General features: G+C 41.4%; 1 protein-coding gene across 1 annotated transcript in view; it reads left to right on the top strand.

The window, feature by feature from the left end:
• Positions 1–12,587, top strand: part of LOC124545818 (odorant receptor Or2-like) — a 47,032-nt gene extending 34,445 nt beyond the window's left edge. The window contains exon 5 of the mRNA XM_047124770.1: positions 12,513–12,587. Within this exon, the coding sequence (XP_046980726.1) occupies positions 12,513–12,569 (57 nt within the window). The 3' untranslated portion in view covers positions 12,570–12,587. The remainder of the gene's footprint in view (positions 1–12,512) is intronic.
• Positions 12,588–17,192: the final 4,605 nt, after the last annotated feature.

Genomic DNA, 17,192 nt, shown 5'->3' with positions numbered 1-17,192 from the left:
CCCCATATACAGACATTGTGACGGTTGACTTTCCTGTTAGTGTGGAAAGTTGCTTCATCACTAAACACAATCTTTGAAACGAAACATTCATCTGTTTCCATTTGAGCAAGGATAAAATCACAGAATCTTATCAGCTGCAGACAGTGCTTGAACCAATTTCAGACGATAAGGTTTCATAACTAACCTTCTTCGTAGGACTCTCCATACAGTTGATTGTGGAATTTGCAGCTCTCTGCTAGCTCTGCGAGTCGATTTTCCTGGGCTGCGAACAAATGCTTGCTGGATGCGTGCTACATTTTCATCACTCGTTCTCGGCCGTCCAGAACTTTTCCCTTTGCACAAACACCCATTCTCTGTAAACTGTTTATACCAACGTTTAATACACCACCTATCAGGAGGTTTAACACCATACATCGTTCGAAATGCACGCTGAACAACTGTCGTCGATTCACTTCTGCCGTACTCAATAACACAAAAAGCTTTTTGTTGAGCGGTCGCCATCTTAGCATCAACTGACGCTAACGCCTAGTCAACAGCGCCTCAAGCGAACAAATGTACAACTAAATGAAACTTTATAGCTCCCTTGATTCGCCGACAGATAGTGCTTAGCTCTGCCTTTTGTCGTTGCAGAGTTTTAAATTCCTAAAGTTGTGGTATTCTTTTTGAATCACCCGGTATATACAAAGTGACTTTTCAGAACAAACGTAAATGTCACAAGCTGAAAGTGAAGATGGTTTGCAGAAGAAAACTACTCTTCCATTTTCTGCTGGCCAACCATTTGGTCAACAAATAACACAGCAAAATTTTATTATTAGGAACGGTCTTGTGAAACCGCCTGTCACTGGTCAAGTAGCTGATGACACATGTAGGACACACGTATGTATGTACAAGACCTCTTTGTTAACGTTAACATGTTGTGTACGTACAGATGAAATCGTGGCACATATGCCAGGTTGCACTGCTAACATACCCGGAGGAACTACAGCGTTTCATAAGTTACGATTCCTTTCCGGCTGGACAACTACTGAAACGTTTTCTGAAGTACGTGATCAATATGTTAAATTTTGAGGAGGCAGCTTCATGTATCTATATCATTTCAACATTTTACATATTTATTAGTTAGTTTCATGGTCTTCAGATTAAATCGTTTATGAGTGGGTTTTTTGGCGATAGCCTCGTAAATTTTCGTTTCCACTAAAAATTCTACATGAGGTTGAGGTTTGCAACGTTATACATGTAATTCTATTTTCAGCACACACGGAAAAATAGCCCCGTATGGGATTGTGAAGAAGTGTATCAATTATTTCACTTTGGTAACACATGTTTGCCTGTAACCAGTTGTTATGAAACAACACAGCGTAACCAAATACACGCTAAGTTCTCAACGTTTTCTATGAGTATGTAATTTATTTAGCTAGAATTGTTATTACCACCTTCAGTCTGATGACTTCATTAATGCAGCTATCAATGCTGTTGTTTGTGTAAGCTGCTGAACCCTACGTCCATCTGAACCTACGTACTGTAGTCAGACCTTACAGAGAGGTACATGTGCTGCACACAGTCACTACTTGTATGCACAACAAATACTTTACGTGGTTCATGCACTTATTCAAGCTCCTTTCCATTTCCTACCACGAAACACTGGTTCTATTAAGTCAGTTTTTCAACAAGTTCTTCTTAAGAGGAAAACTTCAACAGCGACATTAGGTACAATTAGATGAACATTGTTAATAAGAGAGTTGGGACACCTTTAGCAAGACGTCAGGTAGAAATCGTTACAGAACGTATACATAGCAACTGTGCATTGTGTTTAGGATACACAGCATCCAGTTTCACCGGTACTGATGGATTCGAAAATATACCTCTACAGCAAATCACAGATCTAGTTACTAAACTAAATGGTCTAACAAAGGACTGAAGTTTATTTTCATCAAACATCGTTTGAACAGTTCATCAAGGTCAGATATGTTACGGTCATTGTGGAAGCCAAAAGCTTCGTAATAGCATACGAGCTCTAGAGTCCACGTACACGCCCTAAACTCCCAGAAAGTTCATGCTGATGTATTTAATTCTTCAAGAGCACAAAATGACCATTGAAAATGATTGAAGGTACTGCCCATGCAGTTACTGAACACATATTTTTATGTTAACTACTAAACAACGCCACTGGGCATTCTGCATGCATAAACAACCTCTGCTTTGAGAAATACCGTAACAATGACAATCTTATAATAAAAATATATTTGTCACAGGGCATGAGACATGGGACTGTGCTCTCATAACACAGCGCATACTCAAATTCACAATTAAACGAATTAAACAATTAAGCATAATAATTAAGAAAGGTAATCTGCTGGAAAACATAATAATTTAGGCAATAATTTAAGAAACTAAGGATGGTGAAAACAGCAGAAAGATTGAGATATAAGTAGTAGAGATATCTGAGTCTTAATTCCGAGATGCTATCAGAAGTTTCTCAACGGCGGCTGGAGTTCAAGGTAGCCAGCTAGTGTGCTAGGGGGCAGCTTCAAATATTGCCAGTCAGCATGATGATCTAAGCCTGTGGAGTCTGGAAAGTGGAGGGGCACGCACAGAGATACGGAGAAAGAAACCCGAGTTAAGGTTAAGATGTAGTTTCCAAGGCTTGAGACCTCTTCGGTGGACAAGCCCATCAACAAATCCAGCGCAAGGGGAAAACAGGCAACCTTAAATTTTATTGTCGCAGGTAGTATAGAATTACCAATACTTGTCTATAACGTTTACAGTTTGTATCCATGACAGTAAATTGTAGCGTATGATGTTACTACAAACAGAACTGACAGCTCCGTACAATCACCACACAACCACCCGCTAGAAGGAAGATCTGTATACGGAGCCTGGAAAGTTGCACAGGTGACAGCAATGTCCACTAAATTACAGGCCCGTGTAATGAAAGTCAATGTTTATCAGGATTTCGTAATACATATTGTGATCTCACTTTATAAATTACCTCGAAGAGAACGGTCTATTGATACACAGCCAATACGAATTTAGAAAATATCGTGCTTGTGAAACGTAGCTGGCTCTTTACTCATACGAAGTGTTGAGTACTATTGACTAGGGATTTCTAATTCATCCCATATTTCTAGATTTCCAGCTTGTTATCAAACTGGCCACTTATGGAATACCGTCTCAGTTATGCTACTGGATTCGTGATTTCCTGTCAAAGGTCAAAGTTCGTAGTAACTGACGGAAAGTCAGCTGAGCACGTGAAGGATAATTTGGAAAATATTTCGAGTAGATTTCCCCACCATGTTATAGTTCTGGGTGGAGATTTTAATTTGCCGGATATAGACTGGGAGACTCAAACGTTCATAACGGTTGGCAGGGACAAAGAATCCAGTGAAATTTTTTTAGGTGCTTTATCTGAAAACTACCTTGAGCAGTTAAACAGAGAACCGACTCGTGGCGACAACATATTAGACAAACATATTAGACAAACAGACCCGAACTGTTTAAAAGAGTTAACGCAGAACAGGGAATCAGCGATCCTAAAGCGGTTACTGCATCGATGATTTCAGCAGTAAATAGAAATATTAAAAAACGTAGGAAGATTTTTCTGTTTAGCAAAAGTGACAAAAAGCAGATTTCAGAATACCTGACGGCTCAACACAAAGTTTTTGTCTCAAGTACATATAGTGTTGAGGATCAGTGGACAAAGTCCAAAACCATCGTACAATATGCGTTAGATGAGTGTGTGCCAAGCAAGATTGTAAGAGATGGGAATGAGCCACCGGGGTACAACAACCGAGTTAGAAAACTGCTGCGGAAGCAAAGGTAACTTCACAGGAAACATAAACATAGCCAAAGCCTTGCGGACAAACAAAAATTACCCGAGGCGAAATGTAGTGTGAGGAGGGCTATGCGAGAGGCGTTCAATGAATTCGAAAGTAAAGTTCTGTGTACTGACTCGACAGAAAATCCTAAGAAATTTTGTCTTATGTAAAAGCAGTAGGTGGATCAAAACAAAATGTCCAGACACTCTGTGACCAAAATGGTCCTGAAACTGAGGATGACAGACTAAAGGCCGAAATACTAAATGTCTTTTTCCAAAGCTGTTTCACAGAGGAAGACTGCACTGTAGTTCCTTCTCTAGACTGTCGCACAGATGACAAAATGGTAGATATCGAAATAGACGACAGAGGGATAGAGAAACAATTAAAATCGCTCAAAAGAGGAAAGGCCGCTGGACATGATGGGATACCAGTTCTATTTTACACAGAGTACGCGAAGGAAATTGGCCCCCCCCCCCTACTTGCAGCGGTGTACCGTAGGTCTCTAGAAGAGCGTAGCGTTCCAAAGGATTGGAAAAGGGCACAGGTCATCCCCGTTTCCAAGAAGGGACGTCGAACAGATGTGCAAAACTATAGACCTATATCTCTAACGTCGATCAGTTGTAGAATTCTGGAACACGTATTATGTTCGAGTATAATGACTTTTCTGGAGACTAGAAATCGACTCTGTAGGAATCAGCATGGGTTTCGAAAAAGACGGTCGTGTGAAACCCAGCTCGCGCTATGCGTTCACGAGACTCAGAGGGCCGTAGACACGGGTTCCCAGGTAGATGCCGTGTTTCTTGACTTCCGCAAGGCGTTCGATACAGTTCCCCACAGTCGTTTAATAAACAAAGTAAGACCATATGGACTATCAGACCGATTGTGTGATTGGATTGAAGAGTTCCTAGATACCAGAACGCAGCATGTCATTCTCAATGGAGAGAAGTCTTCCGAAGTAAAAGTGATTTCAGGTGTTCCGCAGGGGAGTGTCGTATGACCGTTGCTATTCACAATATACATAAATAGCCTTGTAGATGACATCGGAAGTTCGCTCAGGCTTTTTGCGGATGATGCTGTGGTATATCGAGAGGTTGTAACAATGGAAAATTGTACTGACATGCAGGAGGATCTGCAGCGAATTGACGCATGGTGCAGGGAATGGCAGTTGAATGTCAATGTAGACAAATGTAATGTAATGCGAATACATAGCAAGAAAGATCCCTTATCATATAGCTACAATATAGCAGGTCAGCAACTGGGAGCAGTTAATGCCATAAATTATCTGGGAGTACGCATTAGGAGTGATTTAAAATGGAATTATCATATAAAGTTGATCGTCGGTAAATCAGATACGAGACTGAGATTCTTTGGAAGAATCCTAAGGAAATGCAATCCGAAAACAAAGGAAGTAGGTTACAGTACGCTTGTTCGCCCGCTGCTTGAATACTGCTCAGTAGTGTGGGATCCGTACCAGATAGGGTTGATAGAAAAGATAGAGAAGATCCAAAGGAGAGCAGCGCGCTTCGTTACAGGAACATTTAGCAATCGCGAAAGCGTTACGGAGATGATAGATAAACTCCAGTGGAAGACTCTGCAGGAGAGACGCTCAGAAGCACGGTACGGGCTTTTGTTGAAGTTTCGTGAACATATCTTCACCGAAGAGTCGAGCAGTATATTGCTCCCTCCTACGTATATCTCACGAAGAGACCATGAGGATAAAATCAGAGAGATTAGAGCCCACACGGAGGCATACCGACAATCCTTCTTTCCACGAACAATACGAGCCTGGAATAGAAGGGAGAACCGATAGAGGTACTCAAGGTACCCTCCGCCACACACCGTCAGGTGGCTTGCGAAGTATGGATGTAGATGTAGATGTAGAAAGTCATAGAGTAAAACAGAAGGGATTTCTGGACTTCCCCAAAGTACTGTTAGAGACCCTCTGCTGTTCCTTAGCTATATAAACGATTTAGGACACAATCTGTGCAGCCGTCATAGGTTGTTTCCAGGAGATGTTGTCGTTTATCATCTAGTAAACTCATCAGAAGATCAAAACAAATAGCAAAACGATATAGAAAAGATTTTTGTATGTTGCGAAAATTCACAGTTGACCCTAAATATAGAAAAGTAAGAGCTCATCCATGTGACTGCTAAAAGGAATCTATTAAACTTCAGTTACACGATAAATCAATCAAATCTGCAACTACGAACAACTTAAATTGGAAAGAAAGCATTGAAAATCTTGTGAGGATGCCGAACAAAAGATTGCGTTGCGTTGGTAGAACGCTTAGAAGATGCAACAGATCTACTAAGGAAGCCGCCTACACTACAATTGTCTATCTCTTTTGGAGTACTGCTGGGTGGTGTGGGATTCTTATTAGACAGGATTATCGGATACATCGAGAAACGTCAAGGAAGAGCGGCACGTTTTGTATTTCGAGAAATAGGGCTGAGAGTGTCACTGACATGACACAGGATTTGGGGTGGACATCATTAAAACAAAGGCGTATCTTGTTGCAGCGAGATCTTCTCACGAAATTTCAATCTCCAACTTTCTCCTCCAAACGAAAATATTTTTCTGAGGCCAATCTGCATAGGGAGAAATGATCATCATAACAAAATAAGGGAAATCAGAAGTCGCACGTAAAGATGTACGTGTTCGCTTTTCCGCACGCCGTTAGAGAGTGGAATAATAGATAATTATTGTGAAGGTGGTTCGATAAACCCTCTGCCAGGCATTTAAGTGCTTTTGCGGAGTATCCGTGTAACTGCAGTGTCTGACGTCATTGCCCCCAAGAATCTTGAGCAGTAGGGTGACACACCATTATTAGGGACGTACAGATCGGAGGTTTTGCCAGACGGACGTGCGCTTGTTGCCGCACCACTGGGATTGCACATTAACCGTTGCTTATGCTCATATTGTGATACTTAGACACTCCTGAATATGGAGGTTGTGCACGATGTAGTGGCAAGATATAACTACTCAAGCGCAGTGTTATTGTCGTCACTGACGATGTTTTGGTTGTGAGTCGTAATTTAGTGGAGGATAACTAATTAATTTTTTCTGGCTTTTCAGGGTGTCATGGCGACTTGTGCGTGGCAAGAGTTTTAATTAACTGCATCTCTGCAAAGTACACTCATGCTCATAAATTGAGGATAGTTGCAGAAAGTGGTGCCATACAACGTGGCACTACACAAAACTGGCGCTAATAGCATAGGCACATAACATAAGGAACACACATGAGACAGATCTGTAAGTCCACGGTATTTGTGATAAGTTGAGAAAACCGTCCCGAAACACATGTGCTACTAACCGCCACTGTTTCCTGCGCATGTATCCCGACATCAGTATGGGATATGATCACCATGCACACGTACACAGGCCGCACAACGGGTTAGCATACTCTGGATCGGGCGGTCGAGCAGCTGCTGGGGTATAGCCTCCCATTCTTGCACAAGTGCCTATCGGAGCTCCTGAAGTGTCGTAGGGGTTTGAAGACGAGCAGCGATACGACGACCGAGAGCATTCAAGACGTGCTCGAGGGGGTTTAGGTCTCGAGAACAGGCAGGCCACTCCATTCGCCTGATATCTTGTGTTTCAAGGTACTCCTCCACGATGGCAGCTCGGTGGGGCCGTGCGTTATCATCCATCAGGAGGAAGTTGGGAACCACTGCACCCCTGAAAAGGCGGACATACTGGTGCAAAATGACGTTCCGATACACCTGACCTGTTACAGTTCCTCTGTCAAAGACATGCAGGGGTGTGCGTGCACTAATCATAATCCCAGCCCACACCATCAAACCACGACCTCCATACACGTCCCTTTCAAGGACATTAAGGGGTTGGTATCTGGTTCCTGGTTCACGCCAGATGAAAACCCTGCGAGAATCACTGTTCAGGCTATACGTGGACTCGTCCGTGAACATAACCTTGGACCACTGTTCTAAAAATAATGTACTGTGTTCGTGACACCGGGCTTTATGTGTTCTCCTGTAACCAGGGGTCAGAGGAATTCACCTTGCAGGTCTCTAGGCGAATAAACCATGTTTATTCAGTCGTCTGTAGACTGTGTGTCTGGAAACAACTGTTCCAGTGGCTGCGGTAAGGTCCCGAGCAAGGCTACCTCAATACTCCGTGGCCGTCTGCGGGGACTGATGGTGAGATATTGGTCTTCTTGTGGTGTTGTACACAGTGGAAGTCCCGTACTGTAGCTTCTGGACAAGTTTCCTGTCTGCTGGAATCGTTGCCATAATCTTGAGATCACACATTGTGGCACACGGAGGGTCCGTGCTACGACCTGTTGTGTTTGACCAGCCTCCAGTCGCCCTAGTATTTTGATTTTACTGTTGGCGTATTAACTCCTGATATATTTATACTGCATGTACTTGCAGTCACTTCTTGTAATCAGAAATATGTTGTCCGTATTTTACAAGTAACATAAATGTACGTTCTGAGTATACGTCGCATAATGACTTAGACGTTATCAAGTGCAAATTGTTACTGCAGTTACTGGTAGGGTACGGCAAGGGGCATCGCTTAACAGTCCCTACAACTTATTTTATGCAGCCAAAGGTGACCTAGTCCAAGACTAAGACGGAGCTCTAAAACTTACTGCAACAATTTGCTGCCCAAGGAAGAGTCGTCTTCTGTTATTCCGGACGTGTCACCAGCAGAATGTGTTCGCTTAACAATTTGTTAATTTCATAGGGAGCAGCTGGCACACACATTATACGATCTGTGCATGGAGCGGAACAAAAGTTACGCAACGTAGCTTTAAAAGCACACTGGATCGTTAAGTGGTCCTGCTTCCTTTCAAGAACCCAATCTTTGTCTTCCCGATATTATTTTTACACAGACGTGAGTGAGAAATCCGTAGACTCTTTATCACTGCGTTTACATTACGTTTTCTTGTGTTGACTCCTACATGATACTGTATAGTACACCCCATAGTCGGGTGAGTTGTCATTGATATGCGGAACCTAGCACAATTTACAAAATGGCTGCCTTTATCACCGCCATCTTGGACCAATTCTTTTTACTAATCCTGATTTTACAATATTTGCATTTCACATCGAGGTATAGTACCTCTCGTAATGCACTCATTCCACCTTCTGAAGCTGGTCTTCTTGGTGGGAAGTGCCACTGTAAATGCAACCGTTGCACCGCCAGTCGGAGTATTTCCTATGTTGTTCTTCAGAAGATCATTCCCTAGAAAAATCACAACAAATATGGAGACTTCAGACTTGTTATCAAATCACCATGTTGTTGTTGTTGTGGTCTTCAGTCCTGAGACTGGTTTGATGCAGCTCTCCATGCTACTCTATCCTGTGCAAGCTTCTTCATCTCCCAGTACCTACTGCAACCCACATCCTTCTGAATCTGCTTAGTGTATTCTTCTCTTGGTCTCCCTCTGCGGTTTTTACGCTCCAAGCTGCCTCCAATACTAAATTGGTGATCTCTTGATGCCTCAACACATGTCCTACCAACCGATCCCTTCTTCTAGTCACGTTGTGCCACAAACTTCTCTTCTCCCCAATCCTATTCAATACTTTCTCATTGGTTATGTGATCTACCCATCTAATCTTCAGCATTATTCTGTAGCACCACATTTCAAAAGCTTCTATTCTCTTCTTGTCCAAATTATTTATCGTCCATGTTTCACTTCCATACATGGCTACACTCCATACAAATACTTTCAGAAATGACTTCCTGACACTTAAATCTATACTCGATGTTAACAAATTTCTCTTCTTCAGAAACGTTTTCCTTGCCATCGCCAGTCTACATTTTATATCCTCTCTACTTCAACCATCATCAGTTATTTTGCTCCCCAAATAGCAAAATTCCTTTACTGCTTCAAGCGTCTCATTTCCTAATCTAATTCTCTCAGCATCACCCGACTTAATTCGACTACATTCCATTATCCTCGTTTTGCTTTTGTTGATGTTCATCTTATACCTTCCTTTCAAGACACTATCGATTCCATTCAACTGCTCTTCCAAGTCCTTTGCTGTCTCTGACAGAATTACAATGTCATCGGCGAACCTCAAAGTTTTTATTTCTTCTTCATGGATTTTAATACCTACACCGAATTTGTCTTTTGTGTCCTTCACTGCTTGCTCAATATACAGATTGAATAACATCTGGGAGAGACTACAACCCTGTCTCACTCCTTTCCCAACCACTGCTTCCCTTTCATGCCCCTTCACTCTTATGACTGCCGTCTGGTTTCTGTACAAATTGTAAATAGCCTTTCGCTCCCTGTATTTTACCCCTGGCAACTTCAGAATTTGAAAGAGCGTATTCCAGTCAACATTGTCAAAACCTTTCTCTAAGTCTACAAATGCTAGAAACGCAGGTTTGCCTTTCCTCAATCTAGCTTCTAAGATAAGTCGTAGGGTCAGTATTGCCTCATGTGTCCCAACATTTCTACGGAATCCAAACTGATCTTCCCCGAGGTCGGCTTTTACTGCTTTTTCCATTCGTCTGTAAAGAATCCACGTTAGTAATTGGCAGCCGTGACTTATTAAACTGATAGTTCGGTAATTTTCACATTTGTCAACACCTCCTTTCTTTGGGTTTGGAATTATTATATTCTTATTGAAGTCTGCGGGTATTTCGCCTGTTCCATACATCTTGCTCACCAGATGGTAGAGTTTTGTCAGGACTGGCTCTCCCGAGGCCGTCAGTAGTTCTAATGGAATGTTGTCTACTCCCGGGGCCTTGTTTCGACTCAGGTCTTTCAGTGCTCTGTCAAACTCTTCACGCAGTATCGCATCTCTCATTTCATCTTCATCTACATCCTCTTCCATTTCCATAATACTGTCCTCAAGTACATCGCCCTTGTATATACCCTCTATATACCCCTTCCACCTTTCTGCTTTCCCTTCTTTGCTTAGAACTGGATTTCCATCTGAGCTTTTGATATTCATACAAGTGGTTCTCTTTTCTCTGAAGGTCTCTTTAATTTTCCTGTAGGCTGCATCTATCTTACCACTAGTGAGATAAGCCACTACATCCTTACATTTGTCCTCTAAACATGCCTGCTTAGCCATTTTGCACTTGCTGTCGATCTCATTTTTGAGACGTTTGTATTCCTTTTTGCCTGCTTCATTTAATGCATTTTTATATTTTCTCCTTTCATCAATTAAATTCAGTATTTCTTCTGTCACCCAAGGATTTCTACTAGCCCTCGTCTTTTTACCTACTTGATCCTCTGCTGCCTTCACTACCTCATCCCTCAAAGCTACCCATTCTTCTTCTACTGTATTTCTTTCCCCCATTCCTGTCAATTGTTTCCTTATGCTCTTCCTGAAACTCTGTACAACCTCTGGTTCTTTCAATTTATCCAGGTCCCTTCTTCTTAAATTCCCACCTTTTTGCAGTTTCTTCAGTTTTAATCTACAGGTCATAACCAATAGATTGTGGTCAGAATCCACATCTGCCCCTGGAAATGCCTTACAATTTAAAACCTGGTTCCTAAATCTACGTCTTACCATTATATAATCTATCTGAAACCTGTCAGTATGTCCAGGCTTCTTCCATGTAGGCAACCTTCTTTCATGATTTTTGAAACAAGTATTAGCTATGATTAAGCTGTGCTCTGTGCAAAATTCTACCACGCGGCTTCCTCTTTCATTTCTTACCCCAATCCATATTCACCTACTACGTTTCCTTCTCTCCCTTTTCCTACTGCCGAATTCCAGTCACCCATGACTATTAAATTTTCGTCTCCCTTCACAATCTGAATAATTTGTTTTATTTCATCATACATTTCTTCAATTTCTTCGTCATCTGCAGAGCTAGTTGGCATATAAACTTGTACTACTGTAGTAGGCGTGGGCTTCGTATCTATCTTGGCCACAATAATGCGTTCACTATGCTGTTTGTAGTAGCTTACCCTCATTCCTATTTTCCTATTCATTATTAAACCTACTCCTGCACTACCCCTATTTGATTTTATGTTTATAATCCTGCAGTCACCTGACCAGAAATCTTGTTCCTCCTTCCACCGAACTTCACTAATTCCCACTATATCTAACTTTAAACTATCCATTTTCCTTTAAAAATTTTCTAACCTACTTTCCCGATTAAGGGATCTGACATTTCACGCTCCGATCCGTAGAATGCCAGTTTTCTTTCTCCTGTTAATGACATCGTCTTGAATAGTCCCCGCCCGGAGATCCGAATGGGGGACTATTTTACCTCCGGAATACTTTACCAAAGAGGACACAATCATCATTTAACCATACAGTAAAGCTGCATGCCCTCGGGAAAAAATTACGGCCGTAGTTTCCCCTTGCTTTCAGCCGTTTGCAGTACCAACACAGCAAGGCCGTTTTGGTTAGTGTTACAAGGCCAAATCAGTCAATCATCCCGACTGTTGCCCTTGCAACTACTGAAAAGGCTGCTGCCCTTTTTCAGGAACCACACGGTTGTCTGGCCTCTCAACAGATACCCCTCCGTTGTGGTTGCACCTACGGTACGGCTATCTGTATCGCTGAGGCACGTAAGCCTCCCCTCCAACGGCAAGGTCCATGGTTCATGGGGGGGGCTAATCACCATATATATCCGGAATAGTGTTGAACTTTTAATGCGTTGAACCATGTAAGACGAAACAATAAGGATATTCTAAGCAATATGTAATAATTTCATCGTGTTCCGCGCATCCTCACCTCTGTTCACCTCTGTTACAGCTGCTGAATGCCTCCTACTCCTACTACGCTCTGCTGGGCCAAATCAACAAACGCTAGATGAAGGACTCGGCGCAGGGAAGTTAACTGAGCTGGGTACTGCATGGACATCCGTCTAACAGTAGATTCCACCGCCGTTTCAGTTGTATGTCTGTCATATAGTATCCCTCGGAAGCACACGAGAGATGTTTCTGAAAGATTTCTGTAACTTGGTTGACGGAAAAAAAAATGTTCTTCACATGAGGCATACTAATGAATGTATTCAGTCACTTGAGCTTATCTAAGCCACAATTACTTAGTTCTAAAGGTATAGTTACACATCACGTAATATTTTATATTATGTGTTGTCTTGCATATCAACTGATATTAAACTCAATGAAGATTGCAAGATATAAAATGTATACCAGTGCTCTAGATTTTATACCCGATAAGATATGTTCCTTCGCTGTTCACAAGTAAATTCCTTTCATTTATCTACAACGCCCATATTTTTGTAATATAACGGTCTAAAGAAATAACAAAAGCAATTTTTGCAGAGATGTTACAACATACGTTTCCACAACCTATGTCCTAAGTGTTGAATGAAGCGCTATTGCTTACTGTGACATTAACGACGAGATATCAGTGGTGAGTAAGAAAAGTTTACATAAGATCTATGACAGCGCTGTTCCTCCCTTTCACAGTTGTTGTTTTATGTCCGGAGACTAGTTTGATGCAGTTTTGATGAAACATGTTGCTCGTTCTCGTCAGTTTGCAGTTTTTCAGCAAACATTAATGCACTCTCTTTGGTGAACTTCTGCTGACTGCAAGGGTTGACTGTCTGAAAGACTCATACAAAACTGATGATGGCTGAAAATGGTAATGTCATCCAGTTTCTCTATTGCAATATGGTAATGAGCAATGTAACCAGTAACATCCCACAAGAAGAGAAAATGGCGAATTTTCATCCTGATGGAGGGTCGCGGAGTAATAATAGCTACTACGATGAAAGACACTGGATGCTCTGGGGAACTGTGTTAGCCCACAGCATTCACTACCAGCGTGACTGGTAGCAGAAGCGTGCGAAAGTGCGCCACAGCTCCCTCGATAATGTCTCGCAAACGCATACGCTATAAGAGCACCTGAAACTGAACGTAGCATAGCAAAAGTACTGAACATGTTTCACAATGTTCCATTGTCAGGCAACATACGGATGTACATCCCAAGTTCTAGCAGCAAAGAAAAGATGAGTTGTAAAGATGTTGCCATCAGTGGAGTTGAAAAACTGCTGAAATCTCTAAAATCACACAGGACTACAGAGCCCGATAAGTTCCTTTCAGGTTTTATATAGAACATGCAGCTGAGTTAGCTCCCATTTCGACCACTGCATAACGATGACCCATCGAACAAAAATATGTGCAGAAAGATTAGAAAAGGAAATCAGAGTCCATGTCTCTCTATAACAAGGGTAACAGAACACATCCACAAAATTACCACCAGGTCGCACTGAAGCCCACCAGCTGTAGCGCCCTACAACATTTTTTGAGCACAAACATGGATTCCGAAAACAACGATCTCACGAAAACAACCTTGCACTTTTCGCACAAGACTTCTTGAAAGCCATGCATCTTGGAAATAAAACAGATGCAGCTGTTCTTCATTTCTCTATAACGTCTGAGTCAGCACAACGACAGCATATATTAGCATACGTAATATGTTATGGGATATGAAACAAAGCTTATAACTGCACTTAAAATTCCTTGGTACGCAATTCGCAACATATTACCTCGGAATGAGTCGTTAACCGATGTCAAAGGAACTTCATGGGAGGACCAGGAAAGAATGATGGGATTATTGTTGTTCATGTTTTATTTTAATGACCTGACTGACAATATTAATAGGAAACTCAGACTTTTTGCAGATGGTGCAGTTACCAGTAATGACGTAGTTTCTGAAATAAACAGCTGAAATATTCAATCAGATCTTGATGATGATGATGAGTCCCATACTCCTTTACAGAGCGTAGGGGAACGACGCGGGAAACCCTCGCCGCCTTACTAGGCAGGGTCCTAGTGGAGGTGAGTTGCCATTGCCTTCCTCCGACTGTAATGGGGATGAATGATGATGATGAAGACGACACAACAACACCCAGTCATCTCGAGGCAGGAAAAATCCCTGACCCCGCCGGGAATCGAACCCGGGACCCCATGCTCGGGAAGCGAGAACGCTACCGCGAGACCACGAGCTGAGGGCCAGATCTTGATAAGATTGTAATCAGATCTTGATAAGATTACAAAGTATGGCATAAAATTAGCGACTTGCTTTAAATGTAAGACTATGTGGTTTAGAGAACGAGAAAAATGTCGTGTGGTATGTCAACAATCAAAATGATTCACAATTTTAATTAGTCAAGTCTCAAAACTCTCAATGTTGCAGTTGGAGGGAATATGAAATGGAAAGGTGACGTAGCCTGAGTAGTTGGTAGAGAACGCTAGAGACTTCGGTTCATTGACTGGATTCTGAGAAAATACAGTCATACTACAAAAGTGACCATGTACAAGTCTTCCTCTCCTATGTTAGATTACTCTGGCAGTAGGTGGGACCCAAATCAAGTAGCCTAACAGGGATGTACAACACATACCGAAGGCCGTAGCACCAGTGGTCGCAGGTTACTTTGGCTCAAACTAGACAGTGACAGTAAAGTAGAAAAAGCTGCACTAGTAGACCCGTGAAGACTGTCACACATTGTCCCTGCTCACAAAATTTCAAGACCCTGTATTAAGAGAAAAACACAGAAATATTCAGAATGGAACGTATCACTCACTTCAAGATCGTGAATACAAAATTATACTAAGTGCAGCATAAGCAGAAGTATGAAAGCGCTCATTCATCTCGCGCTGAAGCTTAAACGTGACGAAACACTACTCTATAGTACTACACAAATACCGTATGCCATGCCCTTCAGTTTGCAAAGTGTGTATGGTGATGTGTATATACTTCGTGTAACACTGAGGATACCCGACCTTGGCACGGAGGCAAAGAATCTCAGGTCGGGTTGATTAAACATAAAAAATTGTTGTGTCGATGACTTCTTCACTTCTGGCGTGGGAGGTCATAGACTGTAGACAAAAGTGTATTTAATGTAACAATAGTATCCTCATTGCAGGAAATTTATTTATTTTATTCACTTCATTTCTGTTAACGATAAGGTAAATGAATAAAATAACGTAGGAGATTATTTACTGTTGGATTAATCTACTGCTGATAAATCATTGTAAACAGTAACAATCATAAAATATCTGTGAATAACAACCCGGAACCACCTAAAGTGGAAGGACTATATAAAGTCATCTATGCGAAAAGCAGAAACCAGGATGAGATTCTGTGAAAGAATCTTACGGAAACGTGTGTGACTCCCGAAACAAGAGCCATTCTTCAGTATTGCCTATGGGTCTGGGACCTTCATCAGAGTAAAGTATAAGTGTAGAAGTCATAATACATTAATATGCACTACGAGTGACCCGAGTAAACTGCCGAGTGAGGCGTTCGTCATGAGAGCGATTTACTAGATAAAAAGGATGCGACTAACGGCTGTAAAGCAAAGGACGTCATTAACTTGCATAAGAAAATGAGGAAACACGTTATATTGTTTGTCCGGATTCATAGTACACATTACATCACGTATATAAAATTATGACCATTTTCGGATTCATGGAAACAGAACCGTCGGCAATTTTACAAAAATATGTAATCTGGTCAAAGGGTAGAATTTGTTGTGCAAGCAGTTATTGTGGATTTCCTCCAAAAAGTGAAATACATCAGTTTTCTGCAAAATTAATTAAGAAATTAAAAAGCAGTGTAGATAGTCAGCACGAAACACATGTTCATTGTATTTGATGACTGGCGAACAAACTGATCTTTTTTCACATAAGAATAGAACGAGAGTGGTTTTCCTTGCTGACATAAAACAAAGCACAATGGAAGAGTACTTCATAACTAATACTCGTATTCAGGCGGCTGTAAAATAAAATGAAGCTCGTGTGCGAAGTCAAATGAAGCGAAATGGGCTAATCTTTTGTAGGAATAAAACAGTTTTTAGTTCGGGGAATGCAGCTGTTGAATATTTTTAGCATGGTGCAGCAAAGTCAGCATCTGTAAAATACAATTATATTTCAAATCAGAGCGATACTGACGTATTTTTGTGAACGCTGCATCTCATGTGGAAATGCTGCCCAGTTTGACACATCATATGTGCCAAATTTACACAGTTAGCAGATAAATGTTAATCATCGAGATGAACAATTTACTCAAAATATGTCAGGTTTATTTAATTTCGATGTAGTGACCAACAGTGCACAACCAATCAGGAAACCTTTTCGAACACTATCACACAGCACAGGAAACAGAACCACTAAATTTGATGTTGTCAAATTATGGCAATATTTCTACAGCTTAATGATCGAACAAACATCTTAATAATAATTTCAAATAGTCGAATGAAAAACACGACAGGTCGTGCAAAAAAACTAATGAACAATTCAAAAACATTAATGAACAGGTTTCAATCATTTCGGTGCAATGTAATGAAACTAGAGTACAATTACATGAGGAAATTAAAGCTTGTGCCAGGAACAGCAGTGAGGAAATTAGATCAGTTGCACAAGAGATACACAATACACTTAAAGCCACAACAAAATTACCTAG

Source organism: Schistocerca americana, chromosome 8, assembly GCF_021461395.2.
Source record: "Schistocerca americana isolate TAMUIC-IGC-003095 chromosome 8, iqSchAmer2.1, whole genome shotgun sequence".
NCBI lineage: Eukaryota > Metazoa > Arthropoda > Insecta > Orthoptera > Acrididae > Schistocerca > Schistocerca americana.
The sequence above is the reverse complement of the archived record's forward strand: the minus strand, read 5'-3'. Positions and strand labels throughout refer to the sequence as shown.